General features: G+C 35.5%; 2 protein-coding genes across 2 annotated transcripts; both read left to right on the plus strand.

Moving 5' to 3' along the window:
• The first annotated feature begins 1,150 nt into the window (after positions 1–1,150).
• LOC132631327 (cysteine protease inhibitor 5-like) lies at positions 1,151–1,918 on the plus strand. Its single transcript, XM_060346913.1, has one exon. The coding sequence runs from the start codon at positions 1,151–1,153 to the stop codon at positions 1,802–1,804; it is 654 nt and encodes a 217-aa protein (XP_060202896.1). The 3' UTR covers positions 1,805–1,918.
• Positions 1,919–9,408: 7,490 nt separating this feature from the next.
• LOC132634155 (uncharacterized) lies at positions 9,409–9,966 on the plus strand. Its single transcript, XM_060350450.1, has one exon. The coding sequence runs from the start codon at positions 9,466–9,468 to the stop codon at positions 9,754–9,756; it is 291 nt and encodes a 96-aa protein (XP_060206433.1). The 5' UTR covers positions 9,409–9,465; the 3' UTR covers positions 9,757–9,966.
• The last annotated feature ends 11,735 nt before the right edge of the window (positions 9,967–21,701 follow it).

The raw sequence follows: 21,701 nt of genomic DNA on the forward strand, positions 1-21,701 counted from the left end.
AATGTGCAAATGAAGGACGGATGCTATGCAACTGCTAGCTCTATAAATTCGACCTTCAATAATAAACTAATGGTAGCAAGCAAATTTCTCCAATATGAAGTCCATTTTCAGTTTCCTCTTGCTTATTATTTCTGTTTGCTTCCCTTCGTGGCCTTTTCATCAACTTTCACTGAGTTTCCCTTCCACCATGAAAATTAATGCACTATTATTGGAGAGAGAAATGAAACATATAGTATGAAAAATCCTTTAAGAAACTAATCTTTGCCCATAAAATAAATGCAATGTTATAATTATATAACTTTACCTAACATTAAGATAGAGATTAGTATTATATAATGAGCAAAACTTATAGAAATGGACAACCATTAGGAAACAATAATAATTCGTGTTTAAAACGTGGCAAGGAATATGTGGATCACTCTATAGATAGAAGTGTTTGTAGAGGAGTCACAACTAACTCACAAGCAAGCAATACACAAATCAGTGAATCACAGTACGTACGTAGCTTAACTTGACGAAGTGCTTATTCCTCTTATCCCTCTCTTTACTTCCCTTTTTGGCCTTCTCAACAACTTTCACTTCGGATTGACCTCCTCTCAATTTTCCTCAAGTTCTACCATAAATTAGAGACACATGACATGAGTTAGAATCAATGACTAAGATTTAATTGACTAAAACAAGACCCTAACCATGATTTACATAATTAATAACTTATCCATAAATATATTAGAATATTTTTTCTCTCTTCCTATTTTACTTTTCCTACCCAGTAAAATATCTTTTCTGATTTACCTGATTATTTTTTGCCACTTATTTATTTTTTGCTACGCAGAAATAGACCCAATTATTCAATTGGTGATATTTTCCGTTTTTTTTTCCAATTATGATGCTCATTAATTCACATAATATAGACCCCATTATTCAATCGACAATGATATATTTCTGAAAGAGTTGTCTATATTCTGAAAAATATATCCATTAAAGAGTTGTCATAATTGAAAAAAAATGGAATATTAAAATAGGAAGAGATAAAAAATATTTTAATATATTTATGGATAAGTTATTAATTATATAAATCATGGTTAGAGCTTTGTTTTAGTCAATTAAATCTTAACCATTAATTCTAACCCATGCCATTTGTCTCTAATATATGGTAGAACTTGAGAAAAATGGAGAGAAGGGAAATGGAGAGGAGCCCAATCCTTTCACTTCTACCGATTCCATTCTCCTGCCCACTACTGACGACGACATTAATGGTCTTCCTGTCCCCGTCCAGGACCTGCACAGGGACCTGGTCAAGATCGGGGAAGAGTACATTATTCATACTCTCCTTAGTAACGGAAAGATTTACTTAATCTATGTTGAAAACACCACATGCCCAAACGGCATCATCGAGATCTCCGGTTACTATAAGGAAGGCACGCCCGTGAGATTCTTTACTAAGAACCCTACACGTCCTGCACCTTTTAATGTCGTACGCGAAACGAATGACATTAATATCATGTTCTCAGATCCAACTACTACAAGTCTATGTGTTAACGAAAGTGTTTGGAAAGTTAGTGATCCCGACATAAAGGCAAAGGGGCTTAGGTTCGTGGTAACTGGTGGTACTTTAGGAAACATAAGCAGTTGGTTCAAGATTGAGAAATTTAAAACGGAGAGACCAGGTTCTTACAAGTTAACGTATTGTCCAACTTGCAGTATTAACGATTGTGAAGATATGGGCGTGCAAGTCCCACGTCTTGCTCTCACTAACAAGCCTTTATCGTTTGGGTTCAAGAAAGTCAAGAAGAGTGATGCATAGTTGATTTCTCCCGATAATAATTCTTAACCTGCCTTTCTAAATTATGTGCGTGGATCTATCACTTGTCTTATATTTTCGGTAATTCACTCTCTATAATACTACTACTGTTTATGAATAAAGAAGCTAGATTTTGAATTTATTAATCCCCGCTTTGAAATTCTTTTTTACTTCGTCGACTTGGTACTCCCCTTAAAAAACTACTCCTTTCTTCACTTTTCACTTTTACCATAATATCCATAATGATTTGGAGAATAAGTAACCAATGCTAACGGTAAAACACGAAAAATGAGACTTATGTTTTTTTCTTAATATGCTAAAGTAGACAAGTAAAAGTGAAAATTTATTTTTAGTATATATAGTAGACAAGTAAAGGTGAACCGAACGAATATTTATTAGAGGTTTGTTTTACTAAATTACCTTATTAATGGTGTTTTGAAAATCTAATTTTGACTACTAGTACTTTATTTAATTATTCAATGATAAAGATAATATTGAAAGAAGATAATAAATTTCTCTTGACTTGCTAAAATGAACAAATTCAAAAAAAAAAAAATCATCTCTAATGCAAGGGACATATAAAATTCAATGAAGGAAGTATTAATCATCGCTCTCCACCTTATTTCCACAAGATGCTAACAGGGTGTTTGGATTGAGTTTTTAAAAATAACTTATAAGCTAAAAGTTAAAAGCCATAATGGCTAAACAATAGGTGGTGGGCCAACATATCCAGCTCCTATCAAGTTTTCGTTTTGTGGTTTGTTTTATATAATTTCCTGACTTACCAAGTGAAACTAGCGAAACTTTTTTTTCTTTATTATGGTGATAACATTTCAAACAAAATTTTGTAAAAATATTTTGACAAGCTTTATCATGAGTCAATCTAGGCTACATAATTATCCTAAGTCAGACCAACTTTTAAATAGACTGAATTGAACGAGTTAATAAATAAGCGGATCATTAACCCATTCAAACATCATGAATTTACGTTGATTGTCCTCCGAAAGGACAACCGTTTAATTTTTGGCCCTTTTTGGTTAATAATTTTTTCTTTTTGGGCCTTGTTAACACTACAACAATTTTAGATTCCAGCCAAGAAACTCCTTCGTCTTCCTCCTTCTCCATCAGTCCATCTTCTCCTCCCTTTTTTTTCTTTTCTTTTTTCCTTCTCATTGTTTTTTGTGGTTGAATCATACCAGTCTAGCTCTATGTTATCCCCTGTCAATCGTCACAAAAAATGTTAGGTAATATTATTTGTCATTACATTACATTTAATTTATGACAAAGATTTATTTCTTAAAGGATCAATTTTTCCTACTATATCATTTTCTCTCTCCAATGGTAATACACATATTCCTTTGGATCAGATCAGACTTATTCAAACGTATAAGATTTGAATCCATCAACTAGTGAAATAAATAAAAAACGCCTCACACAATTAATATCAATTGTGAGCCACAAAATAAAATATTTCTTCGTTCGACCATTTCAAGAATAAAATATTAACGTATAGATAAGAATTGTCACAAAACATGATTGCATAATTAAAGGACGATTCTTGAAGCAATGATATGAAAAGACAGGGCATAGGACTTACCGAAGCAATTAACAAAAGTAGATTGAGACTCTTTAGTTTGATCACTTGCATAAAGTTAATTACTTAATTACTTAACTATTGCTCCTATCATTATACCTTTGAAACTTTAATAATTCATTGCTTTTAAAAATTGTTATCGTTGAATATAATGGACGAAATACATGACTTGTACAACTTTCACTATATTTTCACTATTATCCCACGTTTTTCTTTCTTTCAAATTGTGTTTCTCGACTTTCTGCCATTTTGTTTTTGGACGAGGAATTTTAGGTAACGTAGAGTCGTAGACCAACCATTTTGTTCAATAGTATTCTCGCTATTAGACAACTACATATAGTTTAGGGGTTAATGTGTACATATTGGAAAGTTAGTGATGTTAGTTAACCTATTCAGAAGTTAGTACCAGAATTAGTTGTTAGTTAGTGCTATTGATTTCATATATACTTGTATATTTTGTACAGTTCATTCAATACACATTGTACTGAAAATTCCCAAAATATCTTCTCCCACAAGCTAACTTCCATGGCTGAATCTAACATGGTATCAGAGCGGTACTGATCCGTTCGAGTTTGCGATCCAAAATTCTTCTACAATTTCTCTTCCGCACACAATCGCAACTCAATTTCTTCACACAAATTAATTCTAATATCGGTGGAAGCAATGGTAGAAAATCAAGCTCAAACACAAAATCGAACACAAAACCAAATTGATCACACTCATCCTCTTTATGTGCATTCATCAGACACGCCAAGTTCAATTTTGATACCTGTAAAGCTAACAGGATCTGAGAATTACGGGCTATGGTGCAGGTCGATGAAAATCGCACTTCAGGCAAAGAGGAAATTAGGGTTTGTGACTGGTAAGTGTAAGAAGGAAGCGTTTGACAAAACTCTACACGAGGATTGGGACACATGTAATGCTATTGTTCATACATGGATAATGAACACCGTGTCACCCGATCTACTCAATGGTATAGTATATGCGACAAATGCGAATTTGGTTTGGGAAGATCTTCGAGAGCGTTTTGACAAGGTGAATCGAGTTCGTGTTTTCCAGCTACACAGAGCAATTGCCACTATTTCGCAAGGTAACAACTCTGTTCCTGTATATTTCACAAAATTGAAGGAGTTGTGGGCTGAATATGATGCTGTATCTCCTTCACCAAATTGCGGTTGTGAAAGGTCAAAGGATTATGTTGAACATCTTCAGAGACAACGACTTCTCCAATTTCTGAGTGGACTCAGTGATGTTTATGACACTGCTCGTAGGCAGATCCTTATGAAAACCACAGAACCATCCTTGAATCAAGCGTATGCAATGATAGTCGAGGATGAAAGTCAACAAAAGGTAGGAGTGAATGTTGCAAATGAGAGGATGGATCCAATGGCTATGCAGATAGGCAGAGGTCAGGGTTATAAAAGGCAAAAACAACATTTGTTCTGTGAATTTTGTAAGATGAGAGGACATACAATAGAGCAATGCTGGAAGGTTAATGGATATCCAGCAGACTACAAAGGAAAGAAGGTTCAACCGAGAGGTATGGTTAATAATGTCAATGTTGAAGCACCTGATGGTCAGTTGCAGGAACAAGGTGGATTCTTCACCTCTACACAATATCAGCAGATTTTGAACTTGCTCAAAAAGGAAGGAGGAAAAGATGATGCACATGCCAGTGGTAGCTTGGCAGGTAATAAGCCACAAGCAAATCTGGCAGGTACTGTTATTTCCTTCTCTTCCAATATTTCCTCTCCCAAGATGTTAAATGATGAATGGATTGTCGACTCAGGAGCAACACATCATATTAGCTCCTCTTTGCACTTACTAGAAAACATAAAACTAATAAAAGCTCATCACAGAGAAAAAATTAGATTACCTACTGGACAGAATGCAGATATAACACATGTTGGAAGTTCTAGTATATCAGATGATGCTGAGTTGACTAATGTTTACCATGTCCCTGAGTTTAAGTTCAACTTGTTGTCAGTCTCTAAACTGACTAGGGACTTATGTTGCTCTGCCCTTTTCTTTCCTGAATTCTGCATATTTCAGGACCTTTACAATGGCAGGGTGAGGGGGATTGGTAAGGAGAACAGTGGTCTATACATAATAAAAGGATTGGGAGACAAGAAGGTAGCAGGACATGTCAATATTACAGCTGGAACTGAAGCAAGTTGCTGCTTGTGGCATAAAAGTCTTGGACATCCATCAGCCATTGCCATGAAGCATATTACTTTCTTGAAGAATAAAGTAGATGTAGTTGTGCAAAATAAATGTACTGTTTGTCCTTTGGCAAAACAATCTAGATTGTGTTTTCCTCTAAGTGAGAAGAGAAGTACCTTACCTTTTCAACTTGTTCACATGGATGTTTGGGGTCCATATAGGACTCCAACACATGATGATAAACATTACTTCCTTACAGTGGTGGATGATTTCTCTAGAGCCACATGGATTTTTTTGATGCACTTGAAAAGTGAATCATTTGTGTTTTTTCAGCATTTTCTGTATATGGTTAAAAATTAGTTTGCCACCACTATAAAAATGATTAGAACTGATAATGGCACTGAATTCTTCAATAAACAGTGGGACACTTTGTTGAAAACTAATGGAATTATTCATCAAAGTAGTTGCACCTACACACCCCAACAGAATGGGGTAGTAGAAAGGAAACATAGGCATATTTTAGATACTGCCAGGGCCTTGAAAATTCAGGCTGAAATTCCTGCTCAATTCTGGGGAGAGTGTGCTCAAACAGCTGTGTATTTGATCAATAGGTTGCCCACAAGAATCTTAAATGGGAAAAGTCCATATGAGTTACTACATGGTCATCAACCATCTCTTGACCATCTAAGGGTCTTTGGATGTTTGTGCTTTGCTACAAAACTAGTGAAGAATGACAAGTTTGAGTCAAGGGCCAGAAAAGGTGTTTTCATGGGATATTCTACTACTCAAAAAGGGTATAGAATTTATGATCCATTAACTAATGATTTTTTGGTTAGTAGGGATGTTCTATTTAGGGAATCTGAATTTCCCTTCAAAGTTATGCCACAGTCCACCTTGCAGCCTGCTGACTCAACTACTGATCCTTGGTCATCTGGTGTTTCACCAATCACACCTGCTGTTGCACCTACTGCAGACCTTGAGCATCAATCAGCTTCAGTTTCTCGTGATCATGAGCCTCCTACTAATTCTTATGATCCACCTCTGGCTGAATGTCCTGGTGATACATCTGCTGCCACCACTGCACACCCAACTCCTGATGGTATTGCTGATCCTGGTAGGACTCCAGCACCCACTGCTAGTTCTGAGGAAGCACCAACTCCTATTATTGTTGATGCTCCTGCTGAGTTTGCTCCAACTTCAGCACCTGAGGCTGCCACTGATGCAAGAAGATCAGCTAGGGTAAGGAAACCTCCCATTTGGATGGAACAATATGTCATGGACAAACCTACCTCAGATGCACATCCACACTCTATATCAAATTTCTTGTCCTATCACACTATCAAGAAGCAGTACAGAGATTACTTGTCTGGTTTTTCAGTCCTAAAAGAACCTCAATCTTACAAAGAGGCTTGTACTGATGAAAGGTGGATCACTGCCATGAAACAAGAAGTGTCAGCCTTAGAGGAGAATGGTACTTGGTCAGTAGTGCCTTTGCCCAGAGGTAAAACTGCTATAGGCTCTAAATGGGTCTATAAGATCAAGTTTCATGCTAATGGGGATGTTGAGAGATTCAAAGCCAGACTGGTGGCTAAAGGCTACAGTCAAAAGGAAGGCTTAGACTACCATGAGACATTCTCTCTAGTTGCCAAAATGGTAACTGTTAGGTCTGTGATAGCCCTTGCAGCTTCTAGAGGTTGGACTCTTTGGCAAATGGATGTCTTCAATGCCTTTCTTCAAGGTGACCTCTATGAAGAGGTGTATATGGAGTTGCCTCAGGGCTTTCACAGACAAGGGGAGTATCAAGTATGCAAGCTGCACAAGTCTCTCTATGGGCTTAAGCAAGCTTCAAGACAATGGAATATTAAACTTAGTGAAGCATTGGTTAAGGGTGGTTTTTGTCAGAGTGCTTATGACTATTCCTTATTTACCAAGAAATCTGGGAAGGACATTGTTGTTATCCTTGTTTATGTAGATGACCATCTTCTTACAGGAAGCAACAAACAATTGATAGATGAGGCCAGGGCAATTCTTCACCAGCAGTTTAAAGTCAAAGATTTAGGTGAGTTGAGGTATTTTCTAGGAATTGAGGCTTTGAGATCTCAGGATGGGATTCTTCTCAATCAGAGAAAGTACACTCTTGAATTGATCTCAGATATGGGCTTGAGTGGAGCTAAACCAGCTGCCACACCCTTAGAACTTAACCAGAAACTTACATCAGTTGAATATGATGCTTCAGTTGGGGTTAAAGGTGACCAGTTGCTAGATGATGTTACTAGCTATCAGAAACTGATTGGTAAGCTGTTGTACCTGACAATCACAAGGCCAGATATTAGCTATGCAGTACAAAGCCTTAGCCAGTTCATGCAATTCCCCAAAGTGTCACACATGGATGCAGCAATGAGGGTAGTAAGGTATCTGAAATCTGCACCAGGCATGGGAGTTTTATTGAAAGCTAATGCCACTGATACCTTATCTACATTTTGTGATTCAGACTGGGCAGCATGCCCAGTAACGAGGAGGTCAGTAAGTGGATATCTTGTGAAGTTTGGTGATTCCTTAGTCTCATGGAAGTCAAAGAAGCAAGCCACAGTGTCCAGAAGCAGTGCAGAGGCTGAATATAGAAGTATGGCCACGACTGTGGCAGAAATTACTTGGTTGGTGGGATTGTTCAGTGATCTTGGAGTCCAAATTGCTAAACCAGTGGTGCTTTTCTGTGATAGTAAATCAGCAATGCAAATTGCTGCTAATCCTATATTTCATGAACGCACAAAGCACATAGAGATCGACTGTCACTTTGTTCGAGAGAAGATTAAACAAGGGCTGTTGGAAACAAAGTACATTTCTACTATAGATCAGCAAGTTGATCTGCTAACAAAGAGTTTGAATTCTGCTCAACACAATTTTCTACTTGGCAAGCTTGGTGTGCTGAATATTTTACACCCTCCAGCTTGAGGGGGAGTATTAGACAACTACATATAGTTTAGGGGTTAATGTGTACATATTGGAAAGTTAGTGATGTTAGTTAACCTATTCAGAAGTTAGTACCAGAATTAGTTGTTAGTTAGTGCTGTTGATTTCATATATACTTGTATATTTTGTACAGTTCATTCAATACACATTGTATTGAAAATTCCCAAAATATCTTCTCCCACAAGCTAACTTCCATGGCTGAATCTAACACTCGCTCTTTTACTTTTGAAACAATTTCTTATACATATGAAATTAGATCCATATTTTCCAAAGATAACAGTATTTTCTAATTTACCAAACATAGCAAAATATTTATTACAAAACGTATACAAACTATGCAGCTAGTAAATAGTAATGTGTCAGTCCACTTCTCACTGCCAATGGCCTTTGCCTCACTTTCCAAATCCAACTTCCCCCTTCGTTCCCGTATGTTTAGTAATATAGTTTCTTATTTAGTTATGTGGTGTGATAATATTACAACGCCCAAAGCGGTTTGGACAATGATTGTATTTTAAATGGAAATGTCGTGATTATGACGAAATATAAGTTCACAATAAATATTATTACTTATAAACAATTTCACAACGACTTCCAATTTTTTTTTTATGCAACTGCTTACATTATTTTACTGCAAGTCTCAAAATTTTCAATTAGAACCTAATTAAAATTGTGCGCTACTTGATAAGGACCACAAAATAATTGAACTTATATTCAAAGACACATTTGGCTTTAAGGAAAGTGAAAGGAAAAAAATGGATTTTTCCTAACCGGTTACCGGTCCGGTTCAAACCGGTTAACGGGCTTAGCTCCACCGCACCGTTTTTACATATAAATAAATAATCAACTCTCAACAATTATTCGTCTTCTTCCCCCAATTACGAATTTAGAGTAATTAGAAATTGTCTTCATATTTCGATCAAGCTCGCCAACTACAATTATGGTTTGCGACAAGTGTGAGAAGAAGTTGTCGAAGGTGATAGTGCCAGATAAATGGAAAGAAGGTGCCAGCAACACTACTGAAGGCGGTGGCCGTAAAATTAACGAGAACAAACTCCTCTCCAAGAAGAAAAGGTGGACACCTTATGGAAATACAAAGTGCAGTATTTGCAAGCAACAAGTGCATCAAGATGGCAAGTATTGTCATACCTGTGCGTATAGTAAAGGAGTATGTGCAATGTGTGGAAAGCAAGTTCTTGACACCAAGTTATACAAACAGAGCAATGTATGATCTGCACACTGCTGACGATCTAACTTCTCTGTGAACCTCGGCACTCTTATCTTAGAGAATTGTTGTTACTTTGTGAATCCAATCAGATGCAATGAGAAGCAGTTAATTCTGTACTCATGATTCTGTAAAATACTTAAAGAGCTGCACCGTATGAGGAGCTGTAAATTGGTGATCTTTTGTAACATCAATTTCAGTGTTTCTTTACAATTGATTTAAAAAAAAAAAAATAGAGATGGCAAACGGAGTGGTCAGGGTGGTGTAGGTTTAAGACTATGCGGGGCGGTTTGGGTTTAAAAGTTGTGGAACAGGAAGGGTTCAAAATATATACATTTTTTAAAAATCTGATGCAGTGAGGGTTTAAACATAATTTTAACTTTTAAAAAACAAAAAAATTGAATCACACAATTTATTAGTTAAAAACGAAAACTTCGTATAATTAATTATTAACGAAACACAGGAAGTCATAATTGGTCGTTCTTTTTAATGTGTTCTTTACATTATGGCAGAAAAGATATATGATGCGAATGAAATTGGGGAAGTCACTATTAATAACTTAATTAAGTATCACAACTAAAATGATGGCTGTACTGAGCACGAATTGGTCTGCTATATTTTGTTGTTGGTCATATCATCATGGCCTTAAGATAATCTCGTTTTAAGTAAAGTTTTCTTTGAAAAAAAAAAAAAAACTGGCTGACAAAACTAAACATCTTAGAGAATTGACTCATTCATAATCTTTCATCAGGTTTTAAATGAATTTCAGAATTTAATATCATATATTCAAAAAAAAAAAAAAAAACAGAAGCGGGGCGGGACAGTGCTAGTTGAAAATAGCAAATTATGCTAAGCGGGGCGGTAACGGGTTGAAGTCTTTGCTGGTTCAAGCAGGTTTGCCCCACAACCACACCTCAGCGTTTGCCAAACCTATCCTAGCTATGGAGTGCCATTTTCACAAACTTGAGAAATTTATACCATTTAGTGGGCCAACTTATCATACGGTGCCAAATTCTCTTATAATTTGTAGCAAAAATTGCACGATTTGTCCTTCAAATAGGTTGGTCTTTAATTTTTGCGCTTTAGCAAATCACTAATGTCAAGCGGGAATAAATTATTTAAGGAAAAAAGTCATGCGAGGCATAGCTTATGGAATATTATGATGCGAAATGTAAACGCATGCTCTAAAAAAAGGTGGCTTGTTATGAGGGACAAAAATTAAAAACCAGCACAAAATAGGGACAAAAGTGTCAACGACCCAAAGATTATGAAAGCAGCGCCAGGTTAACAATGTTAAGCAATGGGCCAGGTTATCCTCGCAGGTGTTGGGCCCTCGTGAAAGACTTGATTCTTCGTGTGTACTTGAGTAAAGTAACAAGCTAGCCCAACTGCTATACTTTAGTAGGTCTAACGGGATTTGGATCCCCTCCAGTACGGATCCATCCAGTTTCTCCAGTGGTACCCTATATGGCTTACACGTCTCCCATTAACTATCTAAGGGACTAGATTAACTTTATTAACTAAATATTATTAACCATAGTTGCTAGCAGTTCTCTCTCTCTCTTTTCACTGCCATCAAAAGATCCTTCCCTCACTCTCAAAGCTCTCCAAAAATTAGAGCAATTAGATGCAACGGTCGCCAACTTTTACTTGTGTAAATCAAATTTGGAAAACTTAAATTTCATAATATTCTTTAATTCTGTGAAGTTCACCATGTACGAGGAAGAATCTCATAGAGAAATGTTGAAATGGAGAGAGTAGCCTCAATTGAAGATTACAATTATAAGAACAACAAGAGAAAGAAAACCCAAAAAAAGATAGTGAAGTCCATACAAAAACCCCAAATCCAAGTATCCACCATTTTATCACCTTTACTGGGCCTTCATAGTTTTAAAATAACCCCAAATTGAAAAAGCTTTTCAGGAAGACAAAAACGCTTCTTAAATTCAAGATTGAATTTTTTAAATTTTAGTTTCCTCTTCTTATTCATAGTAGTTGAATGGGCTCACCTTGCTTAGACTTCGGAAATTTTATAACTCTTAAGTGCATCCATTCAATTTTGTTCTTGTCTTCTTATTGAGAGACTTGGATGAAATGTATTTTCTTCCCTTTCTTGGTGTGAAAATGGTGGTAAAAAAAAAAAAGGAGAATGATTTTGTTGTTGTCACACTCCGACCTAAGTGAGGCGTGATTGACACCCAGCACCTTACTAGGCCGAGCAAATCAAACTGTAACTCGTATCCTCTATGTCTCGGAAGACGCATAAGGCCCAGAGGCCAACCTATAAAACATAATATCATATTTGGGCCGACGAGGCCTCATACTGCAACATCTATACTTTTGACTAACTCAACAAGATGGGACCATCCCAACGCGTACATGAATAGCTACCAGCCGACTATGCCAGTATATGTATCTGTAAGCAGTAACAACTCATAATAGACATATATAAGGGCCAACAAGGCCTCCATACTAAACTAACCACACAAGTCTACAAGCATCTACAAAAGTGTAGTTGTAACACGGTCAGGGCCTCGGCCTACTCATACTGCATATACACAAAACTCTAACCCCGGTAACTTCGAATGACATGGAGCTTACCACGCTAGCTGGTACACGGCAAATTCCACTGGTGCAATCCTCCTGACAACCTATCCGAACCTGCGAGCATGAATGCAGCGTCCTCAGGCAAAAGAACGTCAGTACGAAATAATGTACCGAGTATGTAAGGCAAAAATGAAACATAACAATAACATGCTATGAATAAGAGGGATAAGAATTAAGATATAACCTCTGACTTACCGCTGAGAGCCATAACATGTATATTACTATAATCCCGTAGGTGTGTGTCTATATATACAGAGAGAGAGAGGTCACCTCATCGTCGTGATGCTGACTGCCCACTAATTAGTGGTAAATTCCCACTCGGCTGTAGCTCGATGGTAACCGCATAACTGCCCAGCCTGCCGTATCCCGGTGGTAAATGCATATGACATATCTGCCCCGCCAGCCGTAGCTCGACAGTGAGCGCATAACTGCCCATCCGGTCGTCGCTCAATGGTAAATACGTGTTTGCTCATCCGGCTATAATCCGGTGGTAACTCACGCTTGCCCATCCGGCTATAGCCCGATGGTATGTACATATCTATCCATCCGGCTTATCTTGGGGGTAACTAAAGGTACATCGCGGCCCAACCGGCCAGCTCAGTGGTAACTAAAGTACTCTAATCAAGCTTGTGTACGTACTATGTATACCTACATACTACCTCATATCCTGCTCTTATGAAAGTACATAAGGATTAAGGAACCCTCTTCAAATCTTTAGAACTTCCTTCAGAGTGACGTAAGGTCGTTATACCTCCGATTACGTTATGAATATCATCCTTATTACTATAAGTTGTACGAATCTGATATATAACATACGTGAACGATATCATAAGGACATGAATATCCTAGATGTCTCTGCTTATTAAAAGCGGAATCTTCATGGAATAACTTTCATATATATATCTAGATTCATCATAAAACATGCCAAAAGAAGGAAAGAATTAACCTTAACATACCTCAATCTCCTCAAGCTACAATACTTCCCAATGCTGCACACAATGGAGTTTAATCTTATTTGCCAAGAACTCTTCTTCTTCCACCTTACTTCACTTTGAAGAAAAACCCAGATTTAACAACGTCTCAGAACAACGAGATCGAAGCGGTGATTGCTAGCAAAACCCGAATGTTGCTTCATGAGAAAAACATACTCCCTCTGTTTCAATTTGTTTGAACCTATTTCCTTTTTAGTCCGTGCCAAAATGAATGACCTCTTTACTAATTTGGAAACAAATTCACTTTATGAATGATTTACAGCCACACAAATTTTCAAGGCTTATTTTGAACCACAAGTTTCAAAAATCTTCCCTCTATCTTAAATGTCGTGCCCAGTTAAATGAGTTCATATAAATTGAAACGGGGGGAGTATTTGAAATTGAAAACGTCTGTTGCTACCCAATTACAACTTACGTAGCTGCTGGTTTAGGAAAATATATTGCTGCCCACTTTCATTTTGTAAGAAAATGTCTAGCTTGAGAAATTGTTGTATACATGTGAAAGAATTCTCTAATTGAATGGGATGCTATCAAGATTAATACTCTCCATAACCGTGGGCCCACATCAATTAACATTTTTCACCAAGCTGCCACGTAAGCAATTGTTAATATTAGTCATTAGCACTTCCTTAGTCATTAGACACGTGGAAATCCTTATAGTGCTTATCCGGCAAACCATTAACTAATTTTCCCACTACAATCCCCCTTTTAACCTAATTACCCACATAATTAATTTCCTGATATCAGTTCATTTAAGTAATAACTATTTTTAATACACTTCATACTCATTATTATGCTCATGTGATGCAGCACTAGTTCATAGTGTCATTTGCCACACACAAATATTATTTTCAACCATCGTCGTCACACTTTTAAGTCTGAAATCATTTCGGGACTTCATCTTCTTATACAACGAGCTCTTTATTTGCATAATCGAATGTGATCGAAATTCTCTGGGACTCAAGTCTACTTATATACGTCGAGCGACTCAAGCCATAGCCCGTAAGCCCGGGATGTTACATCGATGAAACTTATACTTTTTGATTTGCTTAACTAGAACCAAAATGACACTTACCAGAACCAACACGACATTTACTTATCACTTGTTAAAATAAAACCTCAAAAATAATCTTATCCTTGAACTTATGTCGATTAACTTACAACAAACTCAGCGTACAAAAGTACGGGATATAACAGTTGTTTTGGCAATCTGCATCTTCTTGTTCTGCTTTTGGAGAGATTGGACAGGTAAGAAAGGATTTTGCTTGCGGTGAGAAAAAGAGGGCAGAAGTGAGAGAGCAACGGTAACCATAGTTACTATCAATTGGTTAACAAAGTAAATCTAGTCCCTCAGATAGTTAATGAGACACGTGCAAGCTATATAGGGTACCACCGGAGAAACTGGATAGATCCCCTAATGGAGGGGATCCAAATCCGGTCTAATGAGGGCTGCTGTAGTTAATTAGCATGCATATGGCTCACTAAATAAACTTGCTAAAAATGTACTGTTTTAGCATGCATGGATTTCTTTTTCTAATTCTTTTTTCGACAGAGAAACAAAAGCAACAAAAAACTAGCAAGAAATCAAGAGAGAGAATTAAACCACAAAACATCTCCCTCGCAACACACGAAAAAAATGCTAGAATGCACAAGTGCATGTCATCCCCTTTTTTTTTTTAATGGAGGGATGCAACATGAGGACTTCATAGGGAGTCATCCATTAGTGCACGCCATTCAAAACACGACTCTTGAGTAAAGGCCAGATTTGCTAATTAAACCATCAGCTACCGAATTATCTAACCTCTCCATGTTGATATGAGCAACAGAGCTCACTCATTTTTCTATTCAAGAGGTGACGAATGCGGTTGGCAGCATCACCATTCCGATGTGACACAGGTCCTCCAGACCGCAACACTAAAATTTTCAATTCACAAGAAAATTCGACGCCACATTTTCCCCGGCCCATGCAGCTTCTTGAAGACCGGTAAGAACTCCCTACGACTCAGCTGATTAGGTGACCCATCTATGGCTTTCTTAAAAAAGTGTCTTTCACATCTCGTTGATTCAGTGTCTATATCTACATTAATCTACATAGCAATGCAGCATATTCAATATCATTATAGTATAACTTTTGTGCACTGATTAGTTTATCTTATAGGTGATGAAAGATAATTAACTAGTATCTTGACAATCAAATCAACTGATGCATCCAAGACATTTAATGATATGCAGCATGCATCTCTAACCAATTTCTTGTTGTCACTTTCTACCATTTTAAAATAAGCACAACTTTGTCTAATTAATTCAGTAAGGAGACTAAAAATGACTGTTTGAAAGGTAACATACAATTAATTTCTTGAGGTTGAGTTGTTGCCATTTATTAAACCTTGGCAGAGACGAAAGCAGAAGAAGACACAAAGATATTCAAATATTAATACATTAAAAATAAAATTCTAGCCGTAAAAGAGACAAGTCCTAAGTTGGCGAGGTAGGACGTAGGAGCGCTCCTCTCCTGCTAGGGAACTCTCAACATTTTTGTCACTTTGAGATATTAATGTGCAATCATAAACTCAGTCCATTTGGTAAGCAATACTATTGCTTTTAGAGTTGGAGTTTATTAAGACCTTTATGGACGATACGAACGATCAGATCTTTCTATAATACCATCCTATATGATTAGAGCTTTCCTTGTAATGTTGAAATATATTTTCATGTTATATTTTATCTTAAGGGATTTTTACCTATAATATTAAAGTTTATCGTTATATTTTAATGAGGACACAATTTTAATAAATTTTATAAGTTCCAAGAAAGAATTGGATCGGAACATCAAAATTCTTACGGATTTGGAGCAAGAAAATTTAGAAGAGAAAATTCGTGATCTTTTGCATCCTGTCGGTTTTGCACACATTCCATCTTACATTCTTTTAGCTAATTTTGCAATTTTTTTTTATTATCATCATTGAGGTTCTTTTTCTTATTTAATATTTGTCTATAACGATCAAACAAGATTTAAATGAAAAATATTATTATAAAATATATATCTAAAACGATCAATCGCTGTAACAAATTAAAAAAGAGTTGAAACAAACAAGATTAATGGTAAATATTATAACTCTTGCCGTATTAATTTAAGAGAACACATGAGACTTTAATTTTGTTGTCTTAAATTAAGAATAAGTATGATTTTCGTGCTAAATCAAATCAAAACACTCAAGTTGAAAGAAATGAAATAACATATACTAGTACAAATAAAAAATGAAAGAAGTCTCCAATCATACTGAACCAATAATGCGCAAGATCTCCAGAGACTACTGCAACTAGGGAGCAAATTATAATGATTTGGGGAATAAGTGACCATAATATCCATATTTGTTGGTATATAGTCTTAAGTCTTGCATAGTGATTTGGGGAATAAATAGCTAATGCTAATCACGATAAAACGCGAAAAATAAGATTTACGTTTTTTCTTGATACGTTAAAGTAGATAATAGCAAAAGTGAAAATTTATTTTTAGCATATATAGTGGACAAGTAAAGGTGAACCGATGGAGTATTTATTAGAGGTTTGTTTTACTAAGTTACCTTATTAATGATGTTTTGAAAAATCTAATTTTGACCACTAGTACTTTATTTAAATATTTAATGATAAAGATAATATTGAAAGAAGATAATAAATTTCTCTTGACTTGCTAAAATGAACGAATTAAAAAAAAAATCATCTTTAATACAAGGGACATATAAAATTCAATGAAGGAAGTATTAATATTGTTCTCCACATTATTCCCAGATGCTAAGAGGGTGTTTGAATTGACTTTTTAAAAATAGTTTATAAGCTACAAGTTATAATGGCTAAACAATAGGTTGTGGGCCAACATACCCAGCTCTTATCAAGTTTTCGTTTTTTAGTTTTTATTTTTATTTTATAATCCTCAATTACCAAGTAAAACTAGCGAAACTTTTTTTCCTTTATTATGGCTATAACATTTCAAACAAAATTTTGTAAAAATATTTTGACAAACTTTATCATGGGTCGATCTAAGCTACATAAGTATCCTAAGTCAGATTAACATTTAGATAGATTGAACAGAGCGAGTTAATAAATAAACGGATAATTAACCAATTCAAACATCATGAATTTACGTTGGTTGTCCTTCGGAAGGACGCCCATTTAACTTTTGGTCTTGTTAACACTACTTAAACAATTTTAGATTCCAGCCAAGAAACTCTTTCGTCTTCCTAGCCCCTTCTCCATTAGTCCATCTTCTCCTCCTTTTTTTTTTCCTTCTCATTGTTTTTTTATGGTTGAATCATACCAGTCTAGCTCTATGTTATCCCTGGTCAATCGTCACAAAATATGTTAGGTAATACTATTTGTCATTACATTACATTTAATTTATCACAAAGATTTATTTCTTAAAGGATCGATTTTTCTTACTATATCATTTTCTCTCTCCAATGGTAATGTACATATTCCTTTGGGTCAGATCAGGCTTATTCAAACGTGTAAGATTTGAATCCAGCAACTAGTGAAATATAAGAATAATTAATATCAATTGTGAGCCACAAAATAAAATATTTCTTCGTTCGACCATTTCAAGAATAAAATATTAACGTATAGATAAGAATCGTCACGAAACATGATTGCATAATTGAAGGACGATTCTTGAAGCAATGATAGGAAAAGACAGGGAATAGGAGTTACAGAAGCAATTAACAAAAGTAGATTGAGACTCCTTAGTTTGATCACCTGCATAAGTTAATTACTTAACTATTGCTCCTGTCATTATACCTTTGAAACTTTAATAATTCATTGGTTTTAAAAATTATTATCTTTGAATATAATGTAAGGTTAACTTAATTCACACAGGATCTTGAACACAATAATCTTACATGGAGAGAACATCAAAAACATATCTAATGTGGAAGATATTATTACGAAAGTGAAAGCGTTGTTTCTAAAAATTGGTTTCTACCTCCTTGCCCTAACCTTACGTTACCACAGCCGTCAATGATGGAAAAAGTATATAGAATAAGTGGTAACCCTAATGGGTGGAGGGAGGACCAATTTATAGGAGCTGAGACTTAATCCGGTACGTGCATCAAGTAACCGATCTAACGGACGAGATTTATTCCTCATTAAATATTAGTTATGGGTTTTACATTAATTGGGCCACATATTAGAATTAATAAAATTCTAACATTCTCCCACTTGGCCCAATGACCGCATAACACTAATATTTAACAACATAAACATTAGTTGCGCATAAAATAAATCTCTTATATAACGTCTATCATACACACCATAATATGACAAACCACTAATGCGAGTTATAGCGGTTATACCTAATTTTGTGCTACATACTCCCTTCCATATACTACAACATTAGCAACTAATCATACTAGGTTCATAAGTTATAAAACATTTAACATTATGGTCCACAATAATGTCTCATGGAGACTTATCCTGTAATATCTCAAAACAATAATGTGTGCACCATTATGAGAAATAGGAAATTCATTAAGTATATCAGAAACACATAATTGAGCTCAGAGTGTCAAACATCATAAAGAAAAACATCAATCATAAGTACAACCAAGACCCATTCTATGTACATGTTCTTTAAATGTCTTTGGTTGTAAACCTTTCGTTAACGGATCTGCAATCATGAGATCAGTTCTAATGGATAAACGACAATTTTATGCATGCATATTTTTCTTAAACATACTAGTTCGGCCACTTTGGTAACTAACAAACTATGTTAACATAAATGCACACATAAAACAATATCATAAAGTTTCATGCACGTGAATACTTTAAACATTCTAGTTTGGGCACTTTGATGACTAACAAACTATAAAAACATAATATATGCATAAAACAAATATGAATATATAATGTATGTGTATATTAAACATTCTAATTTGATCACACTTACAAACTATATTAACATAATCACATACATAAGCTAAACAATTAATGGCTTTATCAATTTAATGGCCAAAACAGTTCATGACATGGCCTAAAGCAAGACAGTGACGAGTCTAGCAGATTAACTCAACATCCTTTTCATTATGGAGTTGAAACTTTAGGAAATAATATTTGTACGGCATTTAGTGAGAAACTTAAGTAAATATGCATTAATCTTTAAATTGAATGCCAGAACTTAATCTTTAATGGTACGGCTACAATACCTAATTATTCTAGTGGAGAGATTGTATAGTATTCACAGTATAGCCCACAGATTTCATTCCCAGAACAAATATTAGATTTCCTTAGGCTTTTTATTAGCCAATCATAAATTGATTAGTATTAATCAACAGACAACATAATAACTTTAAGTAAACCCTAAGAAATATGATAGGTTAGCCACCGTAAACATTAAACAATTAAGTTTTTAGTGTCTGACACATACAATTAATCGGAATGTAACTATGGCTTTTCGGTAAACACAAGTTCCAAAAGAAACCTTTAATCAGATTATTACAAATTACAACGGCGACCATAAAAGCAATCCAGTGATCCCGTTAACACAATAATACATACATCATCATATATGTTTTCTTACACGAAGATTTTCGGTTCAAATATCCAGGCTCTTAATACCACATGTAAGATTAACTTAATTCACACAGGATCTTGAACACAATAATCTTACATGGAGAGAACACCAAAAACATACCTGATGTGGAAGACATTATTACGAAAGCGGAAGCATTGTTTCTAGAAATTGATTTCTACCTCCTTGCCCTAGCCTTACGTTACCACAACCGTCAATGATGGAAAAAGTATATAGAATAAGTGGTAACCCTAATGGGTTGAGGGAGGATCAATTTATAGGAACTGAGACTTAATCCGGTACGTCCATCAAGTAACCGATCTAACGGACGAGATTTATTCCTCATTAAATATTAGTTATGAGCTTTACATTAATTGGGCCACGTATTAGAATTAATAAAATTCTAACATATAATGCACGAAATACATGGCTTGTACAACTTTCCCTGTATTTTCACTACTATCCCACGTTTTTCTTTCTTTCAAATTGTTTTTCTTAACTTTCTGCCATTTGATTTTGGACGAGGAATTTTAGGTAACGTAGCGTCGTATTCATTGTTCAATCTTATTCTCACTGCCAATGGCCTTTGCCTCACTTTCCAAATCCAACTTCTCCCTTCATTCCTGTATGTTTGGTAATATAGTGTCTTATTTAGTTATGTGGTATCATAATATTACAAAGCACAAAACGGTCTGGACAATGATTGTATTTTAAAAGGAAATGTCATAATTATGACAAAAAAATAAGTTCACAATAAATATTACTTATAAACAATTTCACAACGACTTCCAATTTTTTTTAATGCAACTGCTTAGATTATTTTAGTACAAGTCTCGGAATTTTCAATTAGAACCTAATTAAAATTGTACTCTACTTGATAATGACCACAACATAATAGAGCTTATATTTAAAGACACATTTGGCTTTAAGGAAAGTGAAAGGAAAAATGGATTTTTCCTATCAGATATATCCATAGAGATGGCAAACGGAGTGATGCGGGTGCAGGGTGGCGTAGGTTTAAGACTAGAGCCCAAGACTTTTCTAATCCAAACTAACCCGTTAAAAAAAGAAAAAATAATCAAACTAGGCTTCACGCACAGAATCTATGCGTGAAGTGCCTCCCCGCCCCCCCCCCCCCCCCCAACCTTTATTCTTTGGAAATCAAACTCAAAATTAAGCTTTTTTCTATACTTTGACCGAAAATTAGTCACGTTTCAAAACACCGGAATATAAATATTTTATATAGAACTTTATATTTTTTTCGTGTACAATAATATCAACTAATTACATCAAGTATACATATACATTTAGATCGTCGTATTAGAGGTTTGTAAAGTGCTCCGAAGTAAGTTTGAAAACTCGTTATACATATACAGTTAGATCGTCGTTATAGGGTTCTAATTAATATAGGACGTCGCACGAGTTATTATTAATCGACAATAAATACTAAAATAACTAATTATCATTAAAAAAATAATACCCAAAAATATATATAATATTAACATAAAATGTACATTTTATTTACAAATATACAATCTCCTAAGGCCTAAGGATCCTCCTAACCCCACCACCCTCACTATCATCAAGATCCTCTCTCCTCCTCTTAATGACAGGATGATTTATGGCATGATCATCCTTTTTTCCCTTCTTCAGGCCCTGGGTGAAAATATGCTTCCTGTGGGAGACGACGACGGTCTCCACCTGAGTAGCCTCAGTAGATGCCTCAGGAGATTACTCAATCTAAGGAGACTGGACCACAGGAGCAAAAGAATGAACCTGAAATAACATATAAA

Source organism: Lycium barbarum, chromosome 3 (assembly GCF_019175385.1).
Source record: "Lycium barbarum isolate Lr01 chromosome 3, ASM1917538v2, whole genome shotgun sequence".
NCBI classification, from domain to species: Eukaryota; Viridiplantae; Streptophyta; class Magnoliopsida; order Solanales; family Solanaceae; genus Lycium; species Lycium barbarum.